The 12,674-nt window shown below is 40.5% G+C and overlaps 1 protein-coding gene across 3 annotated transcripts; it reads right to left on the bottom strand.

Annotated features, from left to right (window-relative positions):
- Window positions 1–7,288: 7,288 nt before the first annotated feature.
- Window positions 7,289–12,146, bottom strand: LOC110820647 (serine/threonine-protein kinase D6PK-like). 3 transcript variants are annotated; one of them, XM_088218757.1, is made up of 3 exons: window positions 11,876–12,146; window positions 9,927–11,012; window positions 7,289–8,330 (listed from the first exon to the last, which is right to left on the bottom strand). In XM_088218757.1, exons 2-3 carry the CDS (start codon window positions 10,883–10,885, stop codon window positions 7,466–7,468), a joined length of 1,824 nt encoding a protein of 607 aa, XP_088074883.1. In that variant the 5' UTR covers window positions 10,886–11,012; window positions 11,876–12,146; the 3' UTR covers window positions 7,289–7,465. The 3 variants fall into 3 exon arrangements, with proteins under 3 accessions (XP_088074883.1, XP_088074884.1, XP_021905879.2); XM_088218758.1 differs by lacking the exon at window positions 11,876–12,146 and adding an exon at window positions 11,419–11,735; XM_022050187.2 differs by lacking the exon at window positions 11,876–12,146 and adding an exon at window positions 11,524–11,735.
- Between the last annotated feature and the right edge of the window lie 528 nt (window positions 12,147–12,674).

Here is a 12,674-nt window from a genome sequence, read left to right as displayed (position 1 = left end):
TTTAACATTCATAATCAGTTTCCAGGGCCGTCCCCATACCCCGTCCGGTATGGGCGCCAAAACCATGAACCTCAATACCCCGTCCGGTATGAGGGTGAAACGGGCCGTCCCCATACCCCGTCCGGTATGGGCGCCAAAACCATAAGATCTCCATACCCCGTCCGGCATGTGAGACCACAATCCCGGTAGGGTTCCCTACGGACCCGGTCCGTCCACCATCTCCCAGGATATCTAGTCAGGCTAACCCCATCATACAATTATCAGTCTATACAATGTTTCATTTCCCTTTTTCCTCAATAAGCATCATCAATTCACATTTAAACAAGCAAATCGTAATTCATGCCGAACAGACAACATACAGTATCAGTTCTTCAGTCATTCAACCCATAATTAATAAAACAGTAATATATGCATTCGAAACTATAAAATGAACACATCAAACCCCATAATGCATTTAAAGCTGTAAAACAGTGTAAAACATGCCAAATAACAGTAAATCATCAATCACACTAGGCTCGGGCTCCATTAGCAACCTTAAGCAATTTCACACATGCGTTAATTCAAGAAATACCGTTTTATCATTTTGAACTTTAATACCGTGATAGGAAATAGGGTGAGGGGTCCTTACTTGTTTTCGGGATCCGAATACGATTCACAGTGCGCCTGCAGGCTGTCCCTAATTTTCCCTGAATTTTTCCCGGGGAACTGAAACACACTAACAGTACCTGCACGTGTTCCAAAAAAAATCCAAATTAGGCCCAGGGCCTCTTTCGGCCCAAATCGCAACTCCGGCACGGCGGCTCCGCCGTGCTCCGGCAGCGGCGCCGCCGCTGGCGACGGCGAGTCGCCTCGGGTTGACTGTTTTCGGCCGTTTTTGGCCGAATTCGGCCACACTCGCATTGGTCCTTGTCAGAAAACAACCCTAGGGCCCTCGGGGGGCCAAAAAAATCACGGAAAAGCGGAGCTTACCGGCGGCGGCGCTCTCGGGTACGGCGACTCTCCGGCGAGGTTCGTGTTTTGGTGATTTGGCTTCGGTCAACCTGTAGAGAAAAGAATGGTGATCACGGTGATATAAAAATTGCATCGAACGGAGGCCGGGAGGGGCCTCGTCGGAGGCAAAAACCGAGAGGGGGCGCGGCGGCGCCGCTGGGCTTCGGCCGCGTATTCCGGCCGTTTGGCCGGGATTTCGGCTTCGATTTGGCCATAGGAGGAATCAGTGGGGAAAAATGAGTCGGGAGTATGAAATTTACCTCGATCGGCGGTCAGAAATTTCCCCGGTGCGGCGGCGAGTGGCGGCGGGTGGCGGCGGTCGGCCTCTGGTTCGTCTTCTCCGGCGAGCGGCTGGCGGCTAGGGTTTGTGGTCTGGTGTGGGGGTTCTATTTATAACCCCTTGCCTTTTGATCACAGCCGTTCGTTTCGTTTTAATCTGGGCCGTTCGTTTTTGATTGAATCTGGGCCGTCCGTGCGTTTGAATCTGGACCGTCCGATCGCGCGATTGATCTGGGCCGTCGGATCGCACCCACGCGGATCGCCAACGTGGCTCCTTTTGGAGTGATGCGATCTTGCCACGTGGCAGGCCCCGGTTGGCCGGGACTGCTGACCGGGCCTGCTGACGTGGCCCCCCCTTTTTTTTTTTTTTTTTTTTTTTTTTTCCTCCTCCTTTCCGGGTGCTACAATTAGACCATTTATTTTAATTAATAGGCAAATAAGAGAAACAATTAGGAAATCAATACTGAGAGGGCAATAAATCCATAATACAAGTGCACGCAGCAAACCAACAAACATACCCTACCCATATAGAAACGTTATCGACAAAATATGTAATTTTATACTAACCAGTTACCGACTCCACTGGTGACCATAATTCATTTTAGAAATTTTCTAATATTCACAAAACACAATATTATTAATTATTAAGCTTCAATTTACTATAATGAGGAGGAGGATGAGAGATTCTCACCTCAAATTGGCGTTCGAAATACCGTATTTTTTACTGCGCCTCCTGGCAGTTCTTGGATTTCTCATATTTTTCCTGCGAAAATAAAAAATATGTGTCACATATAAAAAAAAATACTTCAAAAAGACCACAATAAGTGTTTTTGAACTTTTTTGGCCAATCTGTGCTCTAGTGTCGGCTCTGTAGCGCCCGGGAAATTGAAGAAGAAAAAAAAAAGGGGGGGGGGCCACGTCAGCAGACCCAGTCAGCAGTCCCGGCCAACCGGGACCTGCCACGTGGCAAGACCACGTCGATCTGGGACGGGCCACGTTGGCGATCCGCGTATGCGCGATCGGACGGCCCAGATCAAACGTGCGATCGGACGGCCCAGATGCAATCGCACGGACGGCACAGATTCAATCAAAAACGGACGGCCCAGATTAAATCAAAATGGACGGCTGAGATCAAAAGGCAAAAGGGTATAAATAAGACCCCCACACCAGACCACAAAACCCTAGCCGCCTGCCCTCGCCGGAGAAGACGAACCAGAAGCCGGCCGCCGCACCGGAGGGATTTCCGACCGCCGATCGAGGTAAATTTCATACCCCCGACTCGTTTTTCCACGCTGATTTTCCCTGTGGCCAAATCGGAGCTAAAATTCCGGTCAAACGGCCGGAAAACACGGTCGAAACCCTGCGGCGGCGATTCGCCTCGGTTTGGCCGTTTTCGGCCGTTTCCGGCCACACTTGCATCGATCCTTGCGATTAAACAACTCTAGGGCCCTCGGGGGGCCAAAAAATTACGGAAAACTGAAGCTTACCGGCGGCGGTGCTCTCGGGTGCGACGGCTCTCCGGTGAAGTTCGTGTTTTTGTGATTCGGCTCCGATCAACCTGTAGAGAAAAGAATGATGATCACGGTGATATAAAAACGGACGGCCCAGATTCAATCAAAAACAGACGGCCCAGATTCAATCAAAATGGATGGCTGAGATCAAAAGGCAAAAGAGTATAAATAAGACCCCCACACCAGACCACAAAACCCTAGCCGCCTGCCCTCGTCGGAGAAGACGAACCAGAAGCCGGCCGCCGCCACCCGCTGCCGCACCGGAAGGATCTCCGACCGCCGATCGAGGTAAATTTCATACCCCGACTCGTTTTTCCACGCTGATTTCCCCTGTGGCCAAATTGAAGCCAAAATCCCAGCCAAACAGCTTGAAAACACGGTCGAAACCCAGCGGCACCGCCGCACCCCTCCTCGGTTTTTGCCTCCGATGAGGCCCTTCCCGGCCTCCGTTTAATGCAATTTTTATATCACCGTGATCACCATTCTTTTCTCTACAGGTTGATCGGAGCCGAATCACCAAAACACGAACTTCACCGGAGAGCCGCTGCACCCGAGAGCACCGCCACCGGTAAGCTTCGGTTTTTCATAATTTTTTGGCCCCCCGAGGGCCCTAGAGTTGTTTAATCGCAAGGATCGATGCAAGTGTGGCCGAAAACGGCCAAACCGAGGCGAATCGCCGCCGCAAGCGGCGGCGCCGTCGCCGGAGCACGGCGGAGCCGCCGTGCCGGAATTGCGATATTGGCCGAAAGGGGCTCTGGGCCTAATTTGGGATTTTTTGGAACACGTGCAGGTACCAGTAGTGCGTTTCAGTTCCTAGGAAAAAATTTAGGGAAAATTAGGGACAGCCTGTAGGCGCACTGTGAAGCCGTGTTCGGACCCCGAAACGAGTAAGGACCCCTCACCCTATTTCCTATCACGGTATTAAAGTTCAATAATGATAAAACGGTATTTCCTGAATCAACGAATGTGTGAAATTGCCTAAGGTCGCTAATGGAGCCCGAGTCTAGTGTGTTTGTCGGTTAATTGTTATTTGGCCTATTTTACAGTTTTAAACGCAGCATGAGGTTTGATGTTTTCATTTTATAGTTTCGTGTGCATATTTTACTGTTTTATTAATTATGGATTGAATGACTGGGATATTGACGCTGTATGTTGTCCGTTTGGCATAAATTATTGTTTTGCTTGTTTGTATGTGAATTGATGATACTGACTGAGGAAAAAGAGAATGAAAGATTATGTAAATTGGTAATTGTATAATGTGGTCAGCCTGACTCGATATTCTGGGAGATAGTGGACGGACCGGGTCCGTAGGGAACCCTACCGGGATTGTGGTCTCCCATACCGGACGGGGTATGGAGATCTTATGTGTTTTGGCGCCCATACCGGACGGGGTAATGAGGTTTATAGTTTTGACGCCCATACCGGACGGGGTATGGGGACGGCCCTGGAATACGATTTCAAGTTTTAAGGGTTAACGGGTAGCGGGACCCCTATGGATCCCCATGGATACTAGTGGGCTGGTAAATGAGGAAAATATGTTGTGTAACGATTAAATTACGAAAGGCTTGATAAGTATTATGTTATACAGTTTATATATGATTTCATGATGATGATGATGTTATTGCTTTCGTATATTGTTTTTATGAATTTCACCGAAGTAAGTGAATGGTAAAGGTTTTATTATTGATAAAAGGATTTGTTGTAAATTATGCTCCATTGGTCTTTTTGTGTTTTCTACCCACCTTTACCTCCGTGACGGTGAGATATCGTGATGTCTTTACTAGGCTAGTGTAGCTCATTCCTTATTTAATCATTTCAGATCAGGAAGACATTGTTCCCGAGCCGGTTCCGCAGGAGGACGACGGAGGGGACGCCTAAAGACTCCATAGTCATATTCGTAGCTTTTACTTTCAAGTTTCTCCTTTAGGTAGTTTGATCTTTTATATTGTGAGCACGTTTTTGGTTTTAGTGTAAGGGATGCTAATCGAATTTTTGACTTCGCTTCCACATTTGATATTTTTAATATACATTCCATTTTAAATTTCCGGGGTCGTTACAGGTTCTGCCACCCACGGCGGTAGTTCTTCTCAGTCTGGTCGTTTTTTACTGATTTAGACTAATTTTGGCCGATTTTACATGGGAACCTGCAAAAAAAATGTTAAGGGGCCTCTATTAGCTTAAAAAGGAGAAAATTGAAACCCTACCGGCAGAAGGGTCTCCGGATGCAACAGCTCCGTTGTTCTCCTTTGCGATCGAGGTTTTACTTCAGGTAACCTACACTAGAAAGAAACGAGGATTACGATGATCAGAAAACCAAAAGGAACGAAAAATGAGAAGGGGCTCATCGGAGGGAGTTTCGAGTTTCAAACCCGGCGGTTCGACCGAGCTCCGCTCGTATTTTCCAGCTCACACGCTACCCTTTTTGCTCTGATATGGGTTTAGGAGGTTCAGAATTCAATTCCAAGTAGAATAAATTTTTTTTGCCTTTTTTGGCATCGATGGTGGTTCCAGTGCGGCACCGACAGTGTCCCTCCAGTGGTTGATCTTCCCTACGCCCTCCTTCTTTTTCTCCGGTCAAGGTTATCGGCTAGGTTTTGGACCAACTGAAGAGAGGTTCCCCTGTTCCTGGTCATTCATCTAAGTCAACATGGAGCGAGGAGGACTGTCCGATCGATGCCTGTTTAGGCTGATTACGTGTGCAAATTTGGATCGTCCATCACGATCAAATCTAGCTGTCCAATCGCAATCAAATATGGGTCGTTCGTGCGTGCGAGATGCGATCTGAGCCGTTGGATTGCCCAGGCATGTGGCTCCTGCGTGGAACTGATGTCAACTTGTCCGCCACGTGACGTGTTCTGACTCGCCGTGCTGCTAACATAGTTATCCCACGTGGCCATATTTTTGAAAATTATGTTTTTATCCAGTTTTTCATATTTCTTTTCAAATAAATTTTTTCTGATTTCTATTTTGGTCCTAATTTTTTTAAAAAATTTTTAAATGCACGTAAAATCAAATATTTAACAAAATTTCATAAAAATTAAAATTAAATTATTTTAAATATATATTTTTCATTAATATTGAATTATCCCGACCAACTTTCTAAGCCCGGGTGTTACCTCACAAATTTAAATTTTATTTTAAACATATAATTTGTTACCTTTATAATTATATTATGAATTGTCGATAACTATTTTTAATAATTTATTAAAAAAAATTAAAATTTTAATTTATTAATACGTTGATGAGATTACAACGATTAAATACATTAAATAATTTATAAAATATTCATTTTTCATTTTTCATGTTTCATCTTGTATGAAAATTATTGACCCTCTATTTAGAAAAAGGAAGAGAAGTATAAAGAGCAACCAAATCAAACCCATAAAAGGAACAAATCTACTGGCCTTTGCTTTACCTCTTTTAAAAATCTCCAACACTTTTGCTCTATATAATTATAAAACCCATAAAAGGAATAGATGCAGAGGCTTGATCTTGAGAGAATATATATATATATATATATATATATATATAACGTAGAATATAATATTGAATATATTATATCATATTATTTTATGTGGAACAAAATTCAAGAAGCCAAGAATGTCCGCATCCGTTGATTTTTCCACCATACAAATTACGGGTGGCCATGTGGATGAACCGTCCCTCTTTTGTGTACGATACGTGCACATCAAATTAAATTGTAATATTAATTTATATTTTTTTAAAATTAAATATAATATATTTAATAATTTCACTCATAATTTAATTTGTTTAGTGTATATATATATATATATATATATATGATTTTACTATTTTAAAAAAAATTACAAATATATTTTCCCTCAAAACACAGCATGGTATGGAAAATACAAGAATAAAAGATAAATTTATTTTAGAATTAAATTTGAGCGGTTGAGAAAATAAAATTTATTTATATATATTTTCAAGACCCTTCACGTTTATGCAGACAGTAATTATTTTTGAAGAGAAAACTGAAATACATATTATGTATAGAAGATATTATTTGGGTAAGGAAAGACCATGTGCCAAATTTACAGGGCGGGCAAATGGAGGGGGTCCGTTGGGGGAGATATGGTGGGTTCATGTTCTTTCTCCACCAAATCTCCTCCTGCTTTTTTCTTGGATCTGACAATCCAGTCCCATGATCCTTCAACCACTCATTTTTATTTTATTTTATACATTCTGTTTCTTCACAGATCCAAATCTATTGAAAAGTAGATGAAAGAAAAGTTTCCATGATTAACTAAATTAACTGTCACAACAAAAGTAATTCAATTGCAGTGCACATAATTACCATATGAAACTGGGTTTGTTTTCAACACGACACTCATCCTCTTTCTGCTCTTCCTGCACTGCGAATTCCTCCCAGGAAAAGCTCCCAACTTTTGGATTTAACAGTGGATGTTTGCATTGGCTGTTGTCACCGGCTGGTTGACTGGATTATTTCTCATGAGAAAAGATGTTTGTATGTACTGAGAAAAACAATATGTATACAAAGGTTCTTTTTTTTTTTTTTTTTTCAAGAATGGCAATCAAACATGAAACATGTGATTGTTTGTATCTCTGAAAACCCTAATATAATTTGAACATCATCGATATTTCAGAAACTCTACATATTCCCTTTAGAGCAGAAACAGACATAGCATGTCTTTGCTGCAGATAATTTAAAAGAAATCGAATTCCAGATAATTACTCTGATCATGCTTAGAAGCACCGGGCCTGGTTTTACTGCTAGCTGATGCTGGGACCGGAATCTGCTCAAGTTGAACTGGTTTTGGGATCTCTGGGGGACTTGCACAACGGATTAAAGCCCAGTTCACACCTTCGAAGAAGGGGTGTTGCTTGATTTCTGTTGCTCCACGCTTGTAAGCCAATCTGTGCTGTGGCTCTTTTACTAGCAAACCCCTTATCAAATCTCTTGCAGCAAAGCTCACTACTGGTGACTCCGGGAAGCGTAATGGCTGACCTACGACATTGGATAGAGTGGCCTGATTCCCGGATCCTTTGAATGGAGTCTTACCAAACAATAGCTCGTAAAGAAAGATACCAAAAGTCCACCAATCAACAGCACTTCCATGGCCTTCCCCCTTGATTATTTCAGGTGCCAAGTACTCATGGGTTCCCACAAAGGACATCGAGCGAGCATTGGTGGGCTCAGCAATAAGCTCTGGCAATGGAGTGACTTGGTTTCCCATTTCATTCTTGGGTTTTCTATCCTTCTTAGATCTGCTTGAAAAGAGCCTATGGGAAAAACATGTTGTTGGGACAACGCACGATGGCTGTATACAAGAAGGGTCAATACAAGCAGGTTGAACACAATAAACAGGGTTCTTTCGCAAAGGTTCAGACTCCAGCGATGATGATTTGACTAATGTAGGGCTGACAGCACAGCGTAGGGAGAGATCAAAGTCAGAAAGCATTATGTGTCCATCCTCCCTCACAAGAACATTTTCTGGCTTGAGGTCACGATAAACAATCCCAAGCATGTGAAGATATTCTAAGGCAAGGAGAATCTCTGCTATGTAGAACCTGCAAGAAAGAAGATATACAATAACAATGAGCATTTAGCAAGCATTTTAAATAATGTAAAAATCATTACAATAACTATTGGATGGAGAATGCAATCATGACTATTCAGGTTATCTCCACCATTCTCCTACCAGTTTCTCCTACCATTTTCCATACTTCAGGCTATATTCAGAGCAAATCTTGATTTCATGCGGAATTCATTAGTAGGTATACAGTTACTCCATTGCTCTAATTTGACATAGAGTTCCTTGTGCGCTCAAATTTTACTTCAATAACTTCTAACTATTTTGGTTTGTGAATGAATTCCACAGAGATTTTGGATGTCTTCCACGCATAGCCTAAGCCTAAATAAAGATTTTATCAAAAACAAAAAGGAAAGGTTCTATTGACATTTTTCAAAATAGATAAAATCAAACTTGTTATGTTTAAGTATAAAGGATGGTATGGAAGAGTATGCCTAGGTTCTTTGCAGGACAAAGCATTTCGGCCATTACAATCTAACAATACAGAATCTTGTTCTAAAAGCTATTACTAGATACAAATAAATGTTAAGAAACCTAAGTTTCAAACAAAAAGAAACCTCATTTCAACAGGAATTCCTAACTTTAACGAGGGAAAGTAAATCACGTTCTATTCATGTCTGAGATCAGGACTGAGCTAACAGAAGTAACCTTTATCTCCACTTTCATACTTAGTGAATACCAAGCCACACTTATTGATAGGCTTGATTATGTACAAAACTAAATGAAATCCTCAAGTAAATGTAAACCACTTACAGCTAAGTTATCAGAAAATTCTGGCATAACATTGTCCGGATAGGTTTTTTTCGTCTGATTTCTACACTACAGAAACAATCCTGTTTTATTGACTTCTCAATCAACATCTGCATGTTCATTCATCAGGGTATATCACATTTTATTTTTCATGTTTTGATTGAAATAACTTCTAACAACTTCACTCTAGGCATATTAGCGTTCTAACTGGAATTGGCCAGCACATCACTAAGAAGGACCTCTACCTCATTCTTTAAAGGAAGAACCTAGGAGCTTAGGCTAGATTTGGATTACGTCAAAAAATTTAGAGGAATTCATTTCCATATCCACACTTTATCCAACTCGAAGATAATGAAAATTTTCTTGAAATAATAAAAAATTGGCCACATGCAAAATTTCAGGTAGAACTGTAATAACGAATTCCAAATTCTAAATCCATATTTGTCATGCAAGGTTCCAATTTCATACAAAATTATGAGTTTGATTTTCTGCCTTCTAATATAATTTATATCTTTTCTTGATTGAATTAATCATGGATTTACAGAAGACTTCCACTAAATTTACGATTTTGCATCAAACATAGCCTTTGTTTATAGAGCAAATCAAAATTCTAATTCAAAGGAAACAAAACAAGTATTCATCCCATAAATGTTTAAAAAATAGATCTACAACATTTAAGCCGTAGAAAACACATGATACACAATTGGTCTAGCAAAAACTAGATACTTTTGGAAAAGGAAGCACCAAAATAAGAATAAATGCTCATGAAATTCATTTAAGAGATTTAACAACAAAGACACTACAAGGAGGAAAGTTTTCATACTTCACTGCTTGCTCAGAAAAATGTTTCCCTGGTTGCCTCTGACGAAGTGTATGCAAGTCACCTCCAGGGCAGAACTCCATAACCAAACATGAGAATTTGTCAGATTCAAAATGGGTATATAAAGTTGGAAGGAATGGATGATCAAGAGATTGTAATATTTCTCTTTCTGTTTGAGCTCGAAGCAGTTTCTTACGACTTGCTAAAGATGCTTTGTCCATAATCTTCATAGCAAAGTAACACTTTGTTCCAGTTAACTCTGCAAGATGGACACTTCCTATATCTCCGCAGCCCAGCCTCTTCAAAAGTCTGAAATGGCTCAAACCCAATAATCCATCTTTTGTTCTAACTGCTTGTATGGCTTCCCATCTCATATCATTTGCTTTATGAGGCTTGTTCATACTGCTACTAAAGCTGCTACAAGTACTTTCATCACTCACATTGCTGCTTGTGCTTCCTCTACACATACTGGTCTTCCCACTCTCAACAAAATCAGCCTGATCACTAGCTTTGACACTCCCACTGGTCTTTTCAAGGCTGCTAATTCTCTCAGCACGTACATCTGATGTGGGACTAATTTCAGGCTCTAATGTTTTCTTCTCTTGATAAGAATTACCTTTTGATAAGCCCTTTGTCTCACTCACTTCAGGATCCATACAAGTCTGCACTTGTTTCAGATTAGCCAAGGATAAACTTGTACCTATTTCATCAGCTAGAGAATTGAGAGACAATTGTTTAGTAGAATTCCCCGATTTTCCACTTACAGCTGTTGCAACAGAAACTGGCTTTGAAGGAACCTGTTGGGCACTATTAGGTAGTTTTCTAGGGTTAACTGGCTCTGATTTACTCGACTTTGTAACCTGCAAGGCTGCAGGCTGGCTACAGCTTCCTTCTGATGTTTGATTATCACTTGGTTTCCTCTGCTTTTCCGGAGTAGCTCTGGCACCCGATTTTGAGGCCATTTAGAAGACATAAATCTTACATAGATTGGACTGTTTGAACCTATCACGCAGCCTCAAGCTTCAGGGAATGATTCCCTTCAGAATCAGTCATTTCCAATCTCTTCTCCAACTCCATCAAGCAATAAGCCTACCAATATATAATTGACAAAACAGAGCATAACTGTCATGCAATCAAATTCTTCCAACCACAGATATCCAAATCCATGGCACACTAAAATGAAAGCTCAAGAGGCAGAAGTACCAAAAGGCTACTAAAAATGTTTGAGCAAGAAGAGCACAAACTAAGACAGGTTTAGTATTATTTCTTATTAGTTACAGGATCCAAGTAATCAACCTAAATTCAAATTAGTAAGGCATCATTGACAAGATCACGTGCAACCCAAATGGCACAGTTGAAGTATAGTCAACCAATGAAGTAGCCACTAACAAGAGAACTGAATTCTTTAACAACTCAAAATTAACTTAAGAACTAGACAAAGTTAGCATAGCAGAGGCATTTCTCATAAAAGAAGAGAAAAGGAACACACACGTACCAAGGATATCATGCAGAGGTAAACCATAATCCCGAGAAACAATTAGAAACCCAGAAAGAAATTGCTAATGTATTATGATGAAAAAAATAAAAGACATTCATGTACCTGAAAAACACTACACTTTTTTTGTAATTGTAAAGCAAACTTTTTAGGAATATTTTCAACAGGAAGATAACAATCAATTCATACAAGAAAAATGTAGTTCCTCTATGCCTCAGGAAACACTTAGCAAAGGCCAAAAGACCAGAGGATAAGAACAAAGAAGAGAAGATTCATACAGATCTCCAGAACATTGGCCCACCTCTCTAAATCCAGAAACCCCACAAAGACCCAGTTGCTAAAAAACAAAGAACCAAAAAAAAAAAAAAACAAACAAAGAAAACCCACCGAGCAAATCATAAAACCAGTTAAAAGTGAATAGAAGAAAAGGAACCCATCTCTCATAAAAGAAGAATACCTGATGATAGCTTCAAAAATCAGAACTTTGAGAGAGCCTTTGCTTTTGCAGTGGATGAAAAAGAAGAAAGAAATAACTTAAAAGGGAGAAAGAGCACTCACTACTCAGTACTCATCAGCACTGTAGATAGACATAAAAGAATTGTCAATCAGGACTCCTCTCCACGAAAATGTGTGGAGAGAGAGAGAGAGAGAGAGAGAGAGAGAGAGAGAGAGTAAAAGAAGAAACTTTGAGAGTGTCAAAAGGAGGACTTGGGTCTACCATGAAAAGAGGAGAGGGGTCAAAGCTAAAGTAAAAAGCTTTTGAGTTTCAATTATTTCAATGTATTTTGTTTTGTCCCCAACACTAAACAAAAGTCTCTATCAAACATATGGGCCTTAAAAGGCTCCAACCTGTCTTTCATTCTTTTTGGGCCTTTTCTTTTTCTTTCTTTTCATTTTTCTTCTTGTTTAAATATGTTTTTTAGTTTCCTATTTTAGAGTTTGATATTCTTTCTCAAAACCAAACACGCCCTTATTTTGTGGTCCATAAAGTCTAAAGTGCTTGCTTTCTTTCTTTCTTTCTTTTAGCCTTTTGATTATCAATTTATGGATTGCATGATGAGCAGTGACCACTGAATCAGATGGACAAGATTCCATCACTCACAAATGATGAACTCCAACTAAATTTTTTCTATCTCTATACTAAAAATCAAATCTTACATTGAGTTATTTTAATTAAAATTTATAAACAAAAATAAGAAAAATAAAACATATATATATATGATATTTTAGTTAATACACTATAAAGTTTATTAATT

The sequence above is a fragment of the Carica papaya genome, chromosome 4, assembly GCF_054855325.1.
Source record: "Carica papaya isolate Zhongbai chromosome 4, ASM5485532v1, whole genome shotgun sequence".
In the NCBI taxonomy this organism is placed as follows: domain Eukaryota; kingdom Viridiplantae; phylum Streptophyta; class Magnoliopsida; order Brassicales; family Caricaceae; genus Carica; species Carica papaya.
This window is presented reverse-complemented; position numbering and strand designations above follow the sequence as displayed.